Source organism: Malaya genurostris, chromosome 3 (assembly GCF_030247185.1).
Source record: "Malaya genurostris strain Urasoe2022 chromosome 3, Malgen_1.1, whole genome shotgun sequence".
In the NCBI taxonomy this organism is placed as follows: Eukaryota; Metazoa; Arthropoda; class Insecta; order Diptera; family Culicidae; genus Malaya; species Malaya genurostris.
In genome coordinates this window covers 280,356,844-280,374,778 of record NC_080572.1, presented here as the reverse complement: position 1 = coordinate 280,374,778, position 17,935 = coordinate 280,356,844, and the positions used below count along the sequence as shown (strand labels likewise).

At 36.3% G+C, this 17,935-nt stretch overlaps 2 protein-coding genes across 2 annotated transcripts; both read right to left on the bottom strand.

The window, feature by feature from the left end:
* Nucleotides 1-3,716: 3,716 nt before the first annotated feature.
* On the bottom strand, nt 3,717-4,392 carry LOC131436437 (larval cuticle protein 65Ag1-like). Its single transcript, XM_058605158.1, has 2 exons — nt 4,212-4,392; nt 3,717-4,132 (listed from the first exon to the last, which is right to left on the bottom strand). Exons 1-2 carry the CDS (start codon nt 4,358-4,360, stop codon nt 3,907-3,909), a joined length of 375 nt encoding a protein of 124 aa, XP_058461141.1. The 5' UTR covers nt 4,361-4,392; the 3' UTR covers nt 3,717-3,906.
* Nucleotides 4,393-8,668: 4,276 nt separating this feature from the next.
* LOC131436091 (alpha-2-antiplasmin-like) lies at nt 8,669-10,072 on the bottom strand. Its single transcript, XM_058604575.1, has 3 exons — nt 9,952-10,072; nt 8,967-9,897; nt 8,669-8,894 (listed from the first exon to the last, which is right to left on the bottom strand). Exons 1-3 carry the CDS (start codon nt 10,054-10,056, stop codon nt 8,731-8,733), a joined length of 1,200 nt encoding a protein of 399 aa, XP_058460558.1. The 5' UTR covers nt 10,057-10,072; the 3' UTR covers nt 8,669-8,730.
* Between the last annotated feature and the right edge of the window lie 7,863 nt (nt 10,073-17,935).

Sequence of the window (17,935 nt, the reverse complement as noted above, 5' to 3'; positions counted from 1 at the left end):
TGAACTGAATTCCGGCCAATTCGGAAATTGAATTCATTTCCAGAATTCATTTTCAATTCCAAATCTAAATCGCAGAAATCTATTCCTCAATCCAGGCTGAAAATTCTGGTTTAAACAGTTTCATGTCCCGAATTTAGATTCAGAGTTTAATTCCTAATCCGGGTTCAGAACGCAGTTCCAGAATCGAGGTCCAAATTGTGGTCTCCCGAAATCAGTTCTTGAATTTAGATCCAGTTCCAAAATGCAGTTGCAGTTAGCGATGAAGAGAAGTCCAAAACTCAGTTCCAGAATCCAGGTTCAGAATCCAAGTTCAGAACTCAGTTCCAAAATTCAGAATCAGATTCCGGATTCCGAATTTAAATCCTTAAATTAGCTTAAGAATTTAAATCCAAACTTCAGTTCAAAAATCCATGTTCATAATTCAGTTCCAGATTTCGGTTCTTGATTGCTGTTCAAGAATCCGGGTCTAGCATTTAGATCTAGAACTCAGAATTCATTTCCAGAATTCAGTTCCAAAATTCAAGCCGCCAATATATTCCTAAAACTCAGTTTCAGAATACAGACGCAGAATCCAGACTAAGAATCCAGGCTTAGAATTCGGCTGAATTTAGTTCCAGAGCCCAGTTCCAAAATTAAGCGGCAGAATCAAGGTACAAAAGTCAGTTGCAGAATCAAGGTATAAAATTCAGTTGCAGTTAGCTTCTGGGAGTAATTCGAGGTCAACCATGTTCTTTTTGTGTCGAAGGGGTCAAATATGTCAAAATCGCCAGAACTTCGCTCAATGGAAAAACTCTTAAGCAAACTCCGGAAAACAGGAAAGGTCTTCAAAAGAAGGATTTTAAGAAAAAGTGGATGAAAGTGCGTGAGAACGATGGCACAAGTTCTGCACAAAATTTGATGGTTAGTGATAAGTTCATGATGCGGACATTTAGCCAAGAAAAGGAGGTTGTAAAAACCAACTTTGCTTGAACATCGGTAATATGTGTTTATTTATTCCCAGAAAATTTAAAAAAATATCCGACTCAAATTGAATTTTTGATGACTATGTTTGCCTGTTGCATTTTTTTTCGAGTACAGTCTTTTTTAAGAAATTAAAGAAACTCTAAAAATATATACTCTGAAAAAAAAAGAATGTTTTTTTTTTCAAAAACTAGGAATTTACTCAAACAAATTGAAATTCAAAGCATAAAAACGAAGAATTTACTGATAAAGTGAGACATTTGCTAAACTAGGTATTTATGGTTCAAGGTTCAGACAATAGAATATGATTTTACAAGTTAATATCAATCGTTTTGCTTCATACTGATCATTCTCCTAGACGTAACCGTTATCGAGATGATTGGTCACAAAATTCAAAGCATTCTAAGATTTTATTTTTTAATGTCATCATGATCGGGAGCGTCTCGTACATAACCCTACAATATTTGCTTTTCTATTGTTCCGGCTTAATAAAATGTGTGGTAGAAGATTCACCGTTACAATTCTGGAAGCAACGTGATAAAATTTGCGAAAACTCATACAATCAACTACTACGAACGATTTATGATATTCGGAAGTGTGAAAGATGCAGATCAGTTTTATTCGTATTCACGTTCTTTAGTTTTGTCTTTGACATTACCCACCCACCTTTTTGCATATTTCATACGTCCCAAAAATATTCTAAACACATAATTGCCCTCGGCGTCTTAGAGCTAATCTTATCAAACATATCATTGAATAAAAAAGGTGGGTGGGTAATGTCAGATACATAACCGGATGACATGAATACGAATAAAATTAGTGGTTTAGTTTCTTTATTGTAAAGAATCTGAATTCTGGAACCGAGTGTTGAAGTTGAATGCTTGAACTGAATTTTGAAGTTTAATTTTGATGCCAGCTTCTGGTACTGAATTCTGAACCTAAACTTGGGAACTGAATCCTGAAACTGAGTTAAACCGGTCCATGAATCTGTGATCTGGAACTAAATTCGAAACCAGGAACTAAGTTCAGAGTTTAAATTACAGATTTCCGGTCTAGGATTCAGTTTACAATACAATTTTGGATCCAGAATTCAGCTTCGAAACTGAGTTTGGTTTCAGCTTCGAAACTGACTCAGTTTCGAAGCTGCAGAATTTAATTCGAAATTTTTTTGAATATATTTCCTGACTTCAGTTACACTTCTAGAATCTTGAAAGTGAATTTTGGCATGAAATTCTAGACCTGCTTTCTGAAATGCACTTTTCAACTGAGCTCTGGAAATACAACTGGGTTTTGAATCTGAATTCTGATCCTGGATCACGGTCTGCAGTTTCAGAATTCTGAACCTGAATTCTAAGTCTGGACAGGAATTTGGAAACATAATTCTGATACGAACCTCAATTTCAGTTCCAAGTCCAGAATTTATTTCCGAAATTAATTTTAAAAGTCCAAGTCTAGAATCAAGATCCTGATCTTTCGGTTCCAAGATTTCGGTTCTAAAATCCAGGTTTAGAATCGAGTTTTCAAATTCGGTTTAAGTTCCAGAATTCATGAACTCGATTCCAGCCCTGGGCTCTGGAAGAGGAAATGAATTTTAAATATGTATCCTGGAAATGAAAAAAATCTGTGCTTGCATTCGGAAACCGCATTTCAGTCCGCATTTCAGTCTAGAATTGTATTCTGGACCAGAATCCCGGGCTGAACTGAACGAGGTAACTACGCAGGCTAGAATGAATGAAGAATCAAATTATAGCCGTCTTAGTTATCAAATAATTTAGAACTATTTGTGATTGTCTCATGCTGCCGAAAATTCTATCACAAATTGGTGATCATATCTCCGATGACGGGGAGGAAAAAATATGTTGATACGTTGAATAAAATAAGAGATATTCACGATCAAAATCTTATCACTCTTCCAGAGGGTAAATTTTGAAAGGGCACCCCATAGTAAAGTAAGACGTATTCACGTCAAAAAAATAAACACATAATTGAATGCTAACATTACGAAAAACAGCGTTGGCGTCGACTCTGTTGAAAGAACAAAGTTGGTGTCGCTTGAGTGGATCGAAACATTTTCTCCTCGTGTGATTCTATCGCGCAAACAATCGTTAATGGCTGAGGCCAGTGTGTTTTAGAGTGATTTAGAGGGCTATTTTCACGCTTTAAATCTAATTTTCTCAGATACTGAGAACGAATATCAAAAAACCCAACTGACAATCTCTTGGAAAATTATTTTGGATTATTCTGTGAAAATTTCAGAATGAATCATTGACTTTAGCAATCGGGAAAGTCTTGTTTCTGAAGAAAGAATTGCATAGCTGAAAACACCGTCTTTTAATTTGTTCATTGAATATTTCACCTTCAAAAGCATGGATCAAAAATCTATCCTGACAATGTCTAAATTAAAAAATTTAGATGCGATTAGTGCATAAAAACATATATGTTATTGCGATAAAAATTTTTGTGCAGGTCAGTCGATTTCTATAGACGCGCCATTTTTTCTGCTCCAGTTTCCTGGTAATATAACGAAACATGAGAGAGAAATAAAATCGGCTCAAATAGAAGACTGAAGACAGAAAAATGTAAATTGTAGATGAATGGAGTATGTCAATCCAGAGCGTGTAAGATTAAGAAAGTTTTTACCGTACAATTTTCAATAAACGGAAGACAAAAAGTGCTGAATGCTTCCACGAAACAGTCCTGCTAAATATCAAACATTTTGTAACAAATTGCCTACATTGTAAAAAAAATAGTTCGTCTTTTACGAATTGCACGTTTGAAAGTTTTTGTTCTACTTGTGTGGTAATATTTTATTTATCATCACCTTAAGAACTGAAGTATTGTTGTACAATCTGCTCAATTTTGCTTTGTTAAACAAAAATAATATGAACACCACAACTCCTCTAGTAATTCCAAACGATCCATCGAACCATTCACTACTGCCACCCGTTAGGTTCGCACAGGAGCATCCTGTCCCGGCTGAATTCCACCGGATGCACCAGTTCCCGTTTTTGGTAGGAATCCGTTCTCGTCCGCCCGATAGGTCACCCAGTGGGTCTGTCCATCCGGACCGACGAAACTGTAAGCTCCTTCCACCGCCAGAATCCGTGCACCGCCGTTGGTATCCTTCGGAGTGCCGAGTTCCGAGAAGATTTGCTTGTTACTTTGCTCATACCTGTTCAACAATGACATTAGCTATCAAAAAAAACAAACTCTCCCCTAGCAATCCACGAGTTTGAAAACGCAGAACTCACGTGAACTGGTAGCCTGCTTCGTTGTTGTTGATGGCATTTTGCCGCAGCACGGTAATACCGTTGGGATCTTCAAACTGGCTTCTCTGCTGTTGAGGCGCAGCAAGCACTGCACCGAAAATTGCCACCCAAACAATGGTAAACTTCAACATTTTGAAATTTCAACAACTACTGGAATGATTGTTCGGATGCGAGTGTCAAGCCCGATGGAAAATGCCGCGAATTTATACCCAATAGAGTGTTTTTTTGATGACCTTTGTGTCGCGCAATCGATGTTTGCCAGTCTGACATCAACGGGCAGCATTGTGCGCTTCTAGTCGAGTGTTGACTTGGTACAAACGAAGATTTTGTGCTACCGACTAGAAGCTGTTGCAATTTTACGCCAAAGACGCACTAATCACTGAAACAATATTTACATAGTACCTAACCCGGTAACCATGAAATAACCAGAATTGTCAAGGTTAGCCAAGTATTTGCTCAGTATTATCTCACTCAAAAAGAGAAAACCGATCACCAAAAAACAGCCAACCAGGAACAGTCCGTTTGAAATATAAATTTAGAAGTGATGTCGTTACAACTGCTTGCTGGATGCACTACTTAACACCTGTTTATCGATTCCCACAGCAGTGCTAACCGGCCAGCACCGTGCCCCTTTTCGAGTCATGCCGTAAGAAAACACATGTTCTACTTCCCGAATGGTTCCATTTCGCTGATTACCGGAGGATGGGAGCGGAACAAGGGAAAACCGGCGGACAAGACTTTCCACATTGTGCATGGTCATCGTCACCGGGCGGGCCGACGGGACAGCTCAGGTGCTTTTGCCCTAATTTATTATTTCATTTCAAATTTGCATTTACACATTATTTTTTCTTATTATTTCTATGCAGTTTAACAGTCAGAGTTATGTCAAGTGGAACCCTGTGCCGGCCAAATATGCACAGCCTACTACTGCCTAACCGCTGACGGAAGGCAGATGGACAGGTAGCTCGATCGAACGAAGTACCTTCTCGATTGATGGACGACGATGGGAATTCAACGATTCTCACACGACTTCTGACGACTTTCCCTTTTTACCGTTTCTATGAAACTAGATCGCAAATTGGACATCGTGGGAAAATTCTGGAATATAGTTTAGCAGTGTATTTATTCAAGACTAGAAACATAATAAATAAAATCAATCTAACAGAAACCGATCGTTTCCCATGTGGATATTGAACGGTTAGGACGCGGAAAGTCGAAGACGAAACCAGAAAAAATATTGATTTCAAAGATTGCATCAATCTAAAAGCGATAGAGTTTCTGGAAAAAATATTAGGAATCATGAACAAAAAAAACAGTTGATTGCACAAAACTTGTGAGTTTTAATATTTTAGTTTCCGTTTTGGAAATTATTTTCATCAATCAAATTGTCATTGAGTTTTCAAGAATCGAGTTACCAAATCGAGAATAGAAAAAAATCTCCTGAAAATTCGAAGTACGGGAAAAAAAATCAGAAACGAACTGTTCAAAAACAAATAATTTTATAATCTAATACATCTATGCGAGATCAATTCCGAACAATTTTATTTGCAGCTTCAGGAATTTCAAGATCCGACCAGTGGTGACTCTGACTAATTGACTTGACTCATAATTGTCTAACAACTCTGAAAGTTAAACTCTGTTAGACATACAGTCCACAGTCCACAGTCCACAGTCCACAGTCCACAGTCCACAGTCCACAGTCCACAGTCCACAGTCCACAGTCCACAGTCCACAGTCCACAGTCCACAGTCCACAGTCCACAGTCCACAGTCCACAGTCCACAGTCCACAGTCCACAGTCCACAGTCCACAGTCCACAGTCCACAGTCCACAGTCCACAGTCCACAGTCCACAGTCCACAGTCCACAGTCCACAGTCCACAGTCCACAGTCCACAGTCCACAGTCCACAGTCCACAGTCCACAGTCCACAGTCCACAGTCCACAGTCCACAGTCCACAGTCCACAGTCCACAGTCCACAGTCCACAGTCCACAGTCCACAGTCCACAGTCCACAGTCCACAGTCCACAGTCCACAGTCCACAGTCCACAGTCCACAGTCCACAGTCCACAGTCCACAGTCCACAGTCCACAGTCCACAGTCCACAGTCCACAGTCCACAGTCCACAGTCCACAGTCCACAGTCCACAGTCCACAGTCCACAGTCCACAGTCCACAGTCCACAGTCCACAGTCCACAGTCCACAGTCCACAGTTCACAGTCCACAGTCCACAGTCCACAGTCCACAGTCCACAGTCCACAGTCCACAGTCCACAGTCCACAGTCCACAGTCCACAGTCCACAGTCCACAGTCCACAGTCCACAGTCCACAGTCCACAGTCCACAGTCCACAGTCCACAGTCCACAGTCCACAGTCCACAGTCCACAGTCCACAGTCCACAGTCTTGCTTTATTGCTTTATGGTTTTATGGTTTTATGGTTTTATGGTTTTATGGTTTTATGGTTTTATGGTTTTATGGTTTTATGGTTTTATGGTTTTATGGTTTTATGGTTTTATGGTTTTATGGTTTTATGGTTTTATGGTTTTATGGTTTTATGGTTTTATGGTTTTATGGTTTTATGGTTTTATGGTTTTATGGTTTTATGGTTTTATGGTTTTATGGTTTTATGGTTTTATGGTTTTATGGTTTTATGGTTTTATGGTTTTATGGTTTTATGGTTTTATGGTTTTATGGTTTTATGGTTTTATGGTTTTATGGTTTTATGGTTTTATGGTTTTATGGTTTTATGATTTTATGGTTTTATGGTTTTATGGTTTTATGGTTTTATGGTTTTATGGTTTTATGGTTTTATGGTTTTATGGTTTTATGGTTTTATGGTTTTATGGTTTTATGGTTTTATGGTTTTATGGTTTTATGGTTTTATGGTTTTATGGTTTTATGGTTTTATGGTTTTATGGTTTTATGGTTTTATGGTTTTATGGTTTTATGGTTTTATGGTTTTATGGTTTTATGGTTTTATGGTTTTATGGTTTTATGGTTTTATGGTTTTATGGTTTTATGGTTTTATGGTTTTATGGTTTTATGGTTTTATGGTTTTATGGTTTTATGGTATTTAAGGTTTTATGGTTTTATGGTTTTATGGTTCTATGGTTTTATGGTTTTATGGTTTTATGGTTTTATGGTTTTATGGTTTTATGGTTTTATGGTTTTATGGTTTTATGGTTTTATGGTTTTATGGTTTTATGGTTTTATGGTTTTATGGTTTTATGGTTTTATGGTTTTATGGTTTTATGGTTTTATGGTTTTATGGTTTTATGGTTTTATGGTTTTATGGTTTTATGGTTTTATGGTTTTATGGTTTTATGGTTTTATGGTTTTATGGTTTTATGGTTTTATGGTTTTATGGTTTTATGGTTTTATGGTTTTATGGTTTTATGGTTTTATGGTTTTATGGTTTTATGGTTTTATGGTTTTATGGTTTTATGGTTTTATGGTTTTATGGTTTTATGGTTTTATGGTTTTATGGTTTTATGGTTTTATGGTTTTATGGTTTTATGGTTTTATGGTTTTATGGTTTTATGGTTTTATGGTTTTATGGTTTTATGGTTTTATGGTTTTATGGTTTTATGGTTTTATGGTTTTATGGTTTTATGGTTTTATGGTTTTATGGTTTTATGGTTTTATGGTTTTATGGTTTTATGGTTTTATGGTTTTATGGTTTTATGGTTTTATGGTTTTATGGTTTTATGGTTTTATGGTTTTATGGTTTTATGGTATTTAAGGTTTTATGGTTTTATGGTTTTATGGTTCTATGGTTTTATGGTTTTATGGTTTTATGGTTTTATGGTTTTATTTTTTTATGGTTTTATGGTTTTATGGTTTTATGGTTTTATGGTTTTATGGTTTTATGGTTTTATGGTTTTATGGTTTTATGGTTTTATGGTTTTATGGTTTTATGGTTTTATGGTTTTATGGTTTTATGGTTTTATGGTTTTATGGTTTTATGGTTTTATGGTTTTATGGTTTTATGGTTTTATGGTTTTATGGTTTTATGGTTTTATGGTTTTATGGTTTTATGGTTTAATGGTATTAAAGTTTTTTGGTTTTTATTTTATTTCCTTTTTTGGTTTTTCGATTTTTTGGTTTTGGTTCGTTATTCGTTATTCGTTATTCGTTATTCGTTATTCGTTATTCGTTATTCGTTATTCGTTATTCGTTATTCGTTATTCGTTATTCGTTATTCGTTATTCGTTATTCGTTATTCGTTATTCGTTATTCGTTATTCGTTATTCGTTATTCGTTATTCGTTATTCGTTATTCGTTATTCGTTATTCGTTATTCGTTATTCGTTATTCGTTATTCGTTATTCGTTATTCGTTATTCGTTATTCGTTATTCGTTATTCGTTATTCGTTTCGAGAAATGGAAAATATTACAAGACCGGAGCATAGGAAAAGTTTTTCTTATTCTAAGCTTTATTTTATATTAACTTATAAAGAAAACATGACCAACTTCTACTTAATCTTCATAAATTGCTCAATTTTACACTTTACGACTTCCAAAAAAATTTAGTGAAGGTTTGCCAACAGGAAACGCAAAGTTTCCCACAAACAACGGATACTTCTTTGATCTCTTTACGATTGCATACAAAAATGGACGATTCGCCGTAAAAACATTTGGAGCACTTCTAATCGCAAGTGAGTTGCCTGTAACGATTGGAAAAAATAAACATTTTGATTCTGACAATTGAGACAACCGATGGAATTTCCTTCACTTACTGGAAACAGCAGCCGCTCGGACCCCCGATTCATCAACGGAAATCGAAACTCCATGTTTGGCCATATCTAGGGTCATTTTCTCCCCTTTGAAGACTTGAAACACGCTCCATTCAAATGGCGCATTTAGTTGAAGTTTTCGGAAGACTTCTCTGACGTTGACGGTGTTGGATAGCTTCAGTCGAGGCACCTTCACCGCAATTCGTTCCGGTTGTAGTGAATTGTACAAACTCTTAAAGCTACTGTCATTCAAATTTTGCACAAGATAAGTCATGTTATCTTCCGCTTTCAGGGGCATTATCAGTACTAAGGAAAACCCGCCCGTTTCTCGGAATGGTAATTCAACTGCCATTGCATTCAACGGCTGGTAGATTCCCGTATTCAAAAGCGTTTCTGGCAGATTCATCATGTCCGTCTGATAGCGCCGTCCTTTACTAGTCGCATGAAAAAACTCTTTCGTGGTCTTGCTGACATCGAACGGATGTTGCCAGACACCACGAAAGGCAATCGCACTTAGCAACAGAAGTCGCATATTGGCATGAATATCCTGAGGGGATAACACATGATCTATCAATCCGTGACTGACCTCTTTGCTCCAATTATTGGCAGCCGTGACGATCCGAGTGACATCCAACTGTGGCCGCTTTTCGATGACAGCATCGAAGTATCGCGTTCCCGCCAGAAATACCGGATTCAGCTCATCTGTCCCGAAAGTGAATACTTTAGTTCCCAGTACTAGATCTTGGTCCTTGGACAGAACGAGCAATTGACGACGGGTTTGTTCGGACGACTTCGTGATGCTTCCAGGAAGGTACAGCTTTTCGCGCACTTGCCGTAGTGTGTAGCGATCGTTGATGGCACTTGACAGAAGTGTCATGCCCATGCGAACGACGAGGGGAGATGTCACAATATTCACCGATTCATCGAAGGAGGCCTTGGAATTATCAGTGCATGAGAGAATTGAAAAAAAAACGAGACAAATGCAAACCTTGAAAAAGTCCCACGTAAATTCACTCTCCAGCTCTCGCTGTTTTGAGTAAACGTTTCTTCCGAAAGCCAACAACAGAAGAACAGCACTTGCATAGTAGAACATTTTGAATTGTGATATGTTAGCATAGAAAACGAGCTTCTATTTATTCGTTCTGAACTGACTATAAAAGGTCTGATTTACGACCATCTGGCAATGTACTGTGAGACCAATTGGTAGAAACTTTCAGTCAGGGATAATGACTGAAAACAATGAATATACTAACTAATTTGTGGCGTATTGTTTACTCTTTCAATCAACCTGTTTGAAATATTTTACAGTACAAGAGATGATTTAGCAAATAAAATAATTACTTGACAACTGCTGCAGTCGAGCATCATGCAAAAACGACATAAGAAAGTAAGTTATCGTTTCACAATTCATCGGCAACCTTTTGTGGATATAGATCTAAGTAGGCCGATGATCAATTTTATTGAGGTTTAAATTTTGGCGATAAGTAAAGTTTCCATAGCAACATTGAAGAAAATAGCCCATAGTTTTTCATATTTTATCTCATTAATCGAATAATAACATACAAAAACATGTGGAAGTTGGACAAAATACACGATCACTAATGTTCCAGTGGCCTTCCACGATATATTTGATTATTATATATGGAGAAATCGTTACATGAAATGCCGATTTCGAAGAAGTGAGGTTAATAATTGGGAAATTCTTAATTTGAACGGCTGACTTTAGAGACTATTTGTTTGATTACGATTTAAATTGATTCTATCCGTCTGCTTGCACATGTTTTATCAGTCAAATCAAACTAGTATGTGTACAAATTGTTTGCAAATTTCATCCAAGATCTCGATTACTGAGAAGTTTTATAATCATACGTTTTACGATAAAGCTTGAATAATATTTTTTCACCCTCTATTTGTAAGGTTCTACCATCAGCAAACGTTCAAACTGATGTAATTTTAACATGGTCATGTTTGCCTTTCTCACAATTTCTGTGAAAGCCGACTTTTCAACAGAGGCTGCGAGGGCCAAGTATCATATACCATTCGATTCAGCTCGACGAACTGAGCAGATATCTATGGGTGTGACTCAATTTTTACGAAGATGGCTCGACCGATTTTCACAAACTAAGATTCAAATGAAAAGTCTTATGATCCCATAGAAAGTTCCCGACTTTCATTTGGAACTGACTTCCGGTTTCAGAATAGCAGGGTGATATGCACCAAAACAGTGAAAACAATATCAGTAGCTTTATTTCAAAGATAAATAAACCGATTTCTACCATCTTAAATGGAACTGAATACCAAACCAAAAGAATATCCCAATTTTTAATCGGATCCAACTTTCGATTCTGGAGATAGAGTGCTGAAAGTAAAAATATCGATTTCAATTTAAATTGTGTGGTAGATTGTTCAAGTTTTCAGATCAAGATAGTTTACTGTCAAATAAGCTCATATGAGAGGTTCTAACATTACTAGGTGATAAGTTTTCAAAATTTCAAACCATCATAGAAAATCGCCAAATATCTTCTAAATTGTGCTCGAAATATTATACTGTTATACTGGACCGGTCATTTATTTCAAACCACCATTTAAATCGAAGGTTCACAAAATTTGAAAATTCTTTTGAAACTTTTGGGCTCAAAACTGTTTCAGTTTGAGGTTCATATTATCGGATGGTTTAATGATCCGAATTTCACCATACCGGTATCCAGTTTTAGGTTCCGGAAATTCCGAAAATAGGGACCAAAATGTTTAAAATGCAGCTCACGTTGTTTTCTCAAATATAGTGGAATCGATTTTCATCAACTTAAGGCCATCGTCTAATGTCGTTTTCGTTTTTAAATTGCACTACACTGGTGTAGCGAAAGCTGCACTGAAACCGTTCGTTTTTACCAATTGCACTACACCAGTGCTACACTTTTTCTGCACCGATACCACTGGTGTAGCACTCATCAAAAGTTTGGTGTAGCTCTGTGCAATGGAATCGTGTATTGTAGTCAATGGTTACTGTTTATGTTTTCGTCATTTTTGTTCGTTTATTTATGCCTCAGTGTAGCACTGCACCGGTGTAGTGCAAATTAAAAACGAAAACGCCATAAGTACCATGCGCGCGGGTCGTTTTAGGAAATTTTCTATGGAAATTTTTCTAAAAACTTACCAAAATCAAAGATCTTTGAAAATCTTTTATCTATCTGCAGGGCAAAAATGACTGAAAAATTCGGAGGATTTTCCGAGTCTTACCAAAAATAGCTCTGAAAAATGAGTTTTTGCCTTTCTGTTATAGAAAGGTTATGCAATCACTGTGAAAACCGACTTTTGAACCGAGGCCGAGTGTCATATACCATTCGATTCAGTTCGTCGAGATCACAAAATGTTTGTGTGTGTGTGTGTGTGTGTGTGTGTGTGTGTGTGTGTGTGTGTGTGTGTGTGTGTGTGTGTGTGTGTGTGTGTGTGTGTGTGACAAATAATGTCACTCAATTTTCTCAGAGATGGCTGAAACTGATTTTCACAAAATTTGATTTAAATAAAAGGTCTTTTAGTTTTATATAATTTTCCTGAGTTTTATTTGGATCCCACTTCCGATTCCGGAATTACAAGGAAATATGCGAAAATTTATGAAAAAATATGCAATCAATTTTCTCGGAAATTTCTTGACCAATTTTTACAAACCAAGAAGCAAATAAAAGGTCTTGAAATTCTTTAAAAAGTTTCCGAAAAGTTGATCTGGATCCGACTTCCGGTTCTGGTATTACAATGCAATTGGTGAAAATTTTCAATTTAATGAGTATTTTTTCACAAGGGATGGCGAAATGAGGTGCACATTATTGATCTTATTAGTTAGTGATTATCTTATTATTTATTGATTATATAAAACTACTTTGGGACTACAAATCCCCGGTTTCCGCTTCCGAAAGCACCGGTAATAGTGAAGAAAATCTCCAAAAATGGAACTCCCGTCGATTTCTCAGCAACGGTTAAGCCGTTTTCCACGATTTATGATTCAAAATAAAGCTCTCATTGTCTTTAAATATGCTGTGCAATTTCATCCTGATCCGACTTCCGGCTCCGAAATTATAGGGCGATGAGTGTCAAAACATTTAAATTCAAAATGATGATCCTGGGAAACGGGTATAGCGTGATGGGTAAGTCGATGCCTTTCACGCTGCCCACCTGGGTTCGATTCCCAACCCCGCACATAGTGTCAGAAAAGTTTTCTGGCCCGAAGAGGTGAATGACAGCAATGTTGAAACCTCTATAATCGAAAAAAATGAAGCTGCAAAACTGGTACGCGACGGTACGTGCGGCTTTGCTCCATTCACAGCGTGCTTTGTTCAATTTCGTATAGCGTGCAGGGTTGCCACATTAAAATTTATATTTTTCAGGTGAAAAATATGTAAATTTCTAATCCTTTCATTCAATTTGTACCTGTACTTGCTAATGTTATTACAAGATCATGATAAAGATGCCTTCTAATAAAAGTGCACTTATTGTCTTTCTCATAAAGAAAGTGGAAATTGACCCGAAAGGCTGTGTTCTATATAATTCGACACAGCTCATCGAGCTGAGCAATTTATGTGGGTGTGTGTCAAATAATGTCACTCATAAAAAAAATCTCGTAGTCCTGTAGGTTGCTATTGAATTTCACACCTTCATTTAGAGCGACGAAGGGTAAAATTCTTCTAGATATGGATTGAAGCTGATCCAATTTGTAGGCTATATTAGTTACTTACTAAACGAACCGACTTCGGCTATACTGGTTCAAAGATCCTGGTTCCAGAAGTACCAGAAGTAGTAGTCAAAAAGTTTAAAATGAGACTCACTCAATTTTCACAGATATGATTTTATTTAAACAGAGAGGTTGCTGTTTAATTTCATCCGGGGCCGATTTCCGGTTCCAGAACTATAGTATGAATTGTGTTTAATCATTTAGTGCGACGATGCAAAATAAAGAAAAATTTCTTATCAACTTGACATAACTGTTTACAATTTAAAAAGGTTATGTTAGTTTATACCCAAAGAAAGTTTCTTATTTTATTCACAGATTGAAAAAAAATTTTTTTCACAATATCTTCAGGTGATATTTTTGAAAATATAAGTAATATGAGAAAGGCATCATTACACCACTAGGTGGATTAAAACAGGTTTTTTGTGATCTTTCACAATTATTTAGAAAAATGATAAATCGCAATCGTTTTCTAGCTGCAAGAACTACATTCTATTAAATTTTTTGAAAAGCTTTCCACGCATTTCATGGAAAATCAACGAATTTCAAATAATCGATTTCGTTGTATTTTGACGATTTGGAAGTACTAAATGGAAAACAAATTATTTCTCAACAGTGCTAATTCAATTTCTAAGCGGAATAATATTAGTTTTGTAAAATTTTCCAAGTTCTCCTCGGAATAAGATCAATTTTGCAATGAACTGAAGAAATTCCGCGTGTAATAATTGTGAAAGATCACAAAAACACTCATTTTTCAGGGCTATTTTTGATAAGACTCGGGAAATCCTCCGAATTTTTCAGTAATTTTTGCCCTGCAGATAGATAAAAGTTTTTCAAAGGTCTGTATGTTTTTGATTTTGGTAAATTTTTCAAAATTTCCATCGAATATTTCCGAAAACCACCCGCACCATGGTACTTGGTATTTGAATGTAGTAGTATCAAATACAAATTATAATACGGAATACTTCGACAAATTTTCAAGGACACATTTTGCATCGTGTGGTACACTGTCATGATACACTATCAGAGTGACAATGTACTTTAACGAGTTTTCTATAAAACTAGCAACACTGAAGGGTAAGAACAAGTTCACCATAGTTACTGTTTATTATAGTGAAAAATAAATAAACAAACAGTTTTTATCTGATAATCAAGATCACAAGCGAAATGTAAGTTAAACAATAATCTAGAATGGTTAAGCCACCATGGATATACTACTAGCTGTATTGATATTTGTAGATTCGTGGGTGTTTGTGTTCATTTTTCATCTTTTGTGCTAGTGCCGATGATATTTAGACTGATTGTTGCAGTTTAATACAACAACGATAAACTAGAGTGCCTATAACCAGAGTGACGACATCTCATCCGTAATTTTGGCAACAATTCAAAACATTCCATTAGCTTTACATTGAATTGACAGGTCGTTTGCTCGTTTGGAACTGGGAGCTGTCATTCCAAACGAACAGCTGTCGCCACTCTGATTATAGTCACTCTACGATAAACATAAACAAACAAGTTTGTTTTGCACCGTAGCAACTAGCAAAAAGCGTTGCCAGAAACGATCTCCTTCCACATTTTCAAACTATCGCAATGAAAGGGAGTAATTTGATAGGCTTACTTGTTCAGGCTGTGAACCAAACATTGGCGGTTCGTTTGTATGGGACTTAGGGATATTATTATTTGTATTTGGCAGCAATATTTTAAAGAAATCTTCAAAACTGGACTCTAAACTTTTTCAGTCTGTAGTATTTTGAATATAAGAAGTCATTATTACACCACTAGGTAGCTTAAATTTTATAAATATCATGGTTCTTAGGTTAGAACAGAATTAGGAAATTTGTTTGCTCTCGCTTTTTTCGTTATAATGTGAATCGTCATGATCTAACTGAAAAAACCACTCTAAAAAACCTGTTTCAATCCACCTAGTGGTGTAATGATGCATTTCTCATATTGAAATTACTCATAACATCATAAATATTACTGTGGAATTCGCTAAAACAACTGTTCATTGAATAGAAATAGGAAAGTTTGTTCGGACCAAATCCAACAAACTCTACAAATCCTATTTAACCTCCAGTTCCGGAACCGGAAGTAGTATCTATAACAAATTTAGGAATTCCGTATGAAATTGTAAAATTTTTCCTTTGAACCTATAAGTTTGTGAAAATCGATGCGGCCATCTTGAAGAAAGCTAGTGAGACCCTTTTGCAGTTTTTGATCACCATTTCCAATTCTTCCGAAACCAGATTCAGATGACCGGAATAGCCGAAGTTGGTTTGTTTGCCAGCAACAAATATGACCTACAAATTGGAACAGTTTTTAACCTAGTTAAATCTAGACTAGAGCTCTATTTCGATTAAACCAATTAAACGAAATCTAACAAACGAAGCGAACCTGCGTTTCTATTACTTCTGCATATGTAAGTCAAGCTAAACAACATGAATCAGCAGTATAAAACATGTAGTAGGATTATTACTTTTATTATTATTATTGACATCACTACACCACCGTAAAAATCGCATATTTTTTCAAATAAATTTGAATTTAATGACATTCGTTTATTCTTTCAATCGCACTTATCATAGAATAGCTAAAATTTTTATCAACCACAACACCGTGTTTTACCAATATCACACACCATTAGCAGACATCCGTCACCGTTTCGATTCCTTCATAGCGTGTACGAAATGGAACAAAGCACGCATCGTTTGTTTTATGTTTTCTTCTTCTTTCGATGTTGTACATATTGTCTTTCTATATGACGATTTGAAAACTTTGACACTCATCGCCCTGTAACTGCGGAACCGGAGGTCAAATCCGGATGAAATTTCACAGTAGCTTTACAGATAATATGAGCTTAAATTCAAATCAACATTTATGAAAATCGAATCAATCATTACAGAGAAATCGAAGTGAGTTTCATTTTTGGAGTTTTCGGTGCTTCCGGAACAGGAAAGGGAGGACCAGTAGTGCCGAATTAAGTTTTTATGCCAAAAACCAACAATCTTTGCAAAATAGAATAATTTATCAGACAGTTTTATGGGAATTGTTTGTGAAAAACTACTAATGAAATTGGTAATTTTCCACGATTTAGTTCCGGAACCGGAACTTGGATCCGGATAAAATGTTCTAAATTTTTTTAGGAAACTATAAGACCTTTCATTTGAATCTTAGTTTGTAAAAATCGGTTGAGCCGTTTCAGAGAAAAACGAGTGCACACTTTTCCTCTTATTATCACATATTACCATGTAACACCGGAACCGGAAGTCGGATCCAAATAAAATTCAATAACTGGCTATGGGACTGTTAGTTCTTTTACTTGAATCTAAGTTTGTGAAAATCGGTTCAGCCGTCACACATACGGACGGACAAACACACACACAGACATTTGCTCAATTAGTCGAGCTGAGTCGAATGGTATATGCCATTTGGCCCTGCGGGCCTCGGTTAAAAAGTCGGTTTTCACAGTGATTGCATAGCCTTTCTATATGAGAAAGGCAAAAAGATTGAAATTTCGAAAACTTTCAAAAATGGTAACAGTCTGTGTTGAAATCAAAACCAGAGTAGCTCAATTTGTCAAAACAAATGACCCACTCTGAAGAAGGGGGGTTCTTTTCTGTCTCTGGAATAATTTTGACGTAGGCTACGTTTCAATTACTGCATACAGAAAACTCAAAACTTTACCATTATAAAATGCGCAATTTTAAAACCGTGGTAGGAAATTATTGGCCACCATTTTCAACGTATCGTTATAAATTTCGACAATTTCACAGCGAATGTTGTCCCACAAATCGTCCAAATGCTTGGTCTTGATCGCGACGGCCAAGAAAAATCAGTGCTTCTGGGAATGATTCGATTGCGGCAGTTTTTTTTCCAACACTCCCAACGTTTCTCACGAGGTATGACACGTGGCTCCATCCCGTTGAAAACACGTACGACAGAGACGACGCTTCCGTTTCGATTTGGGTAAAAAAATGTTTTGAACAGAGAGAGAGTAATGCGCAGAGAAGTAGTGACGACATACGACTGATTCTTCAAACACTAGTTATAAATGAAAACGCGGTGAGCGACACTCCAGTGTTCCATGATGGAAAACTACTAGACGAAGGAAACAAAAACTTATAATTTGAACAGTTTTGAAGATTTTGTACGTTAGGTAACTTAGTATTGAGTATAAATTTGTAGTTATTTCTTGTTCTACTTGTTGGACCATTTAAATTAAAATGTTAAAAAATTGCGAAAAATGCAAAAT

Bases quoted from the DNA above. Each gene is read 5' to 3' on its own strand.
- LOC131436437 (XM_058605158.1), bottom strand. From the start codon at position 4,360: ATGTTGAAGTTTACCATTGTTTGGGTGGCAATTTTCGGTGCAGTGCTT. The intron at 4,133-4,211 runs GTGAGTTCTGCG...ATTGTTGAACAG, and splicing joins GAAGCAGGCTACCAGTTCAC to GTATGAGCAAAGTAACAAGC.
- LOC131436091 (XM_058604575.1), bottom strand. From the start codon at position 10,056: ATGTTCTACTATGCAAGTGCTGTTCTTCTGTTGTTGGCTTTCGGAAGA. The intron at 9,898-9,951 runs GTTTGCATTTGT...GATAATTCCAAG, and splicing joins TTACGTGGGACTTTTTCAAG to GCCTCCTTCGATGAATCGGT. The intron at 8,895-8,966 runs GTAAGTGAAGGA...CAATCGTTACAG, and splicing joins CCGAGCGGCTGCTGTTTCCA to GCAACTCACTTGCGATTAGA.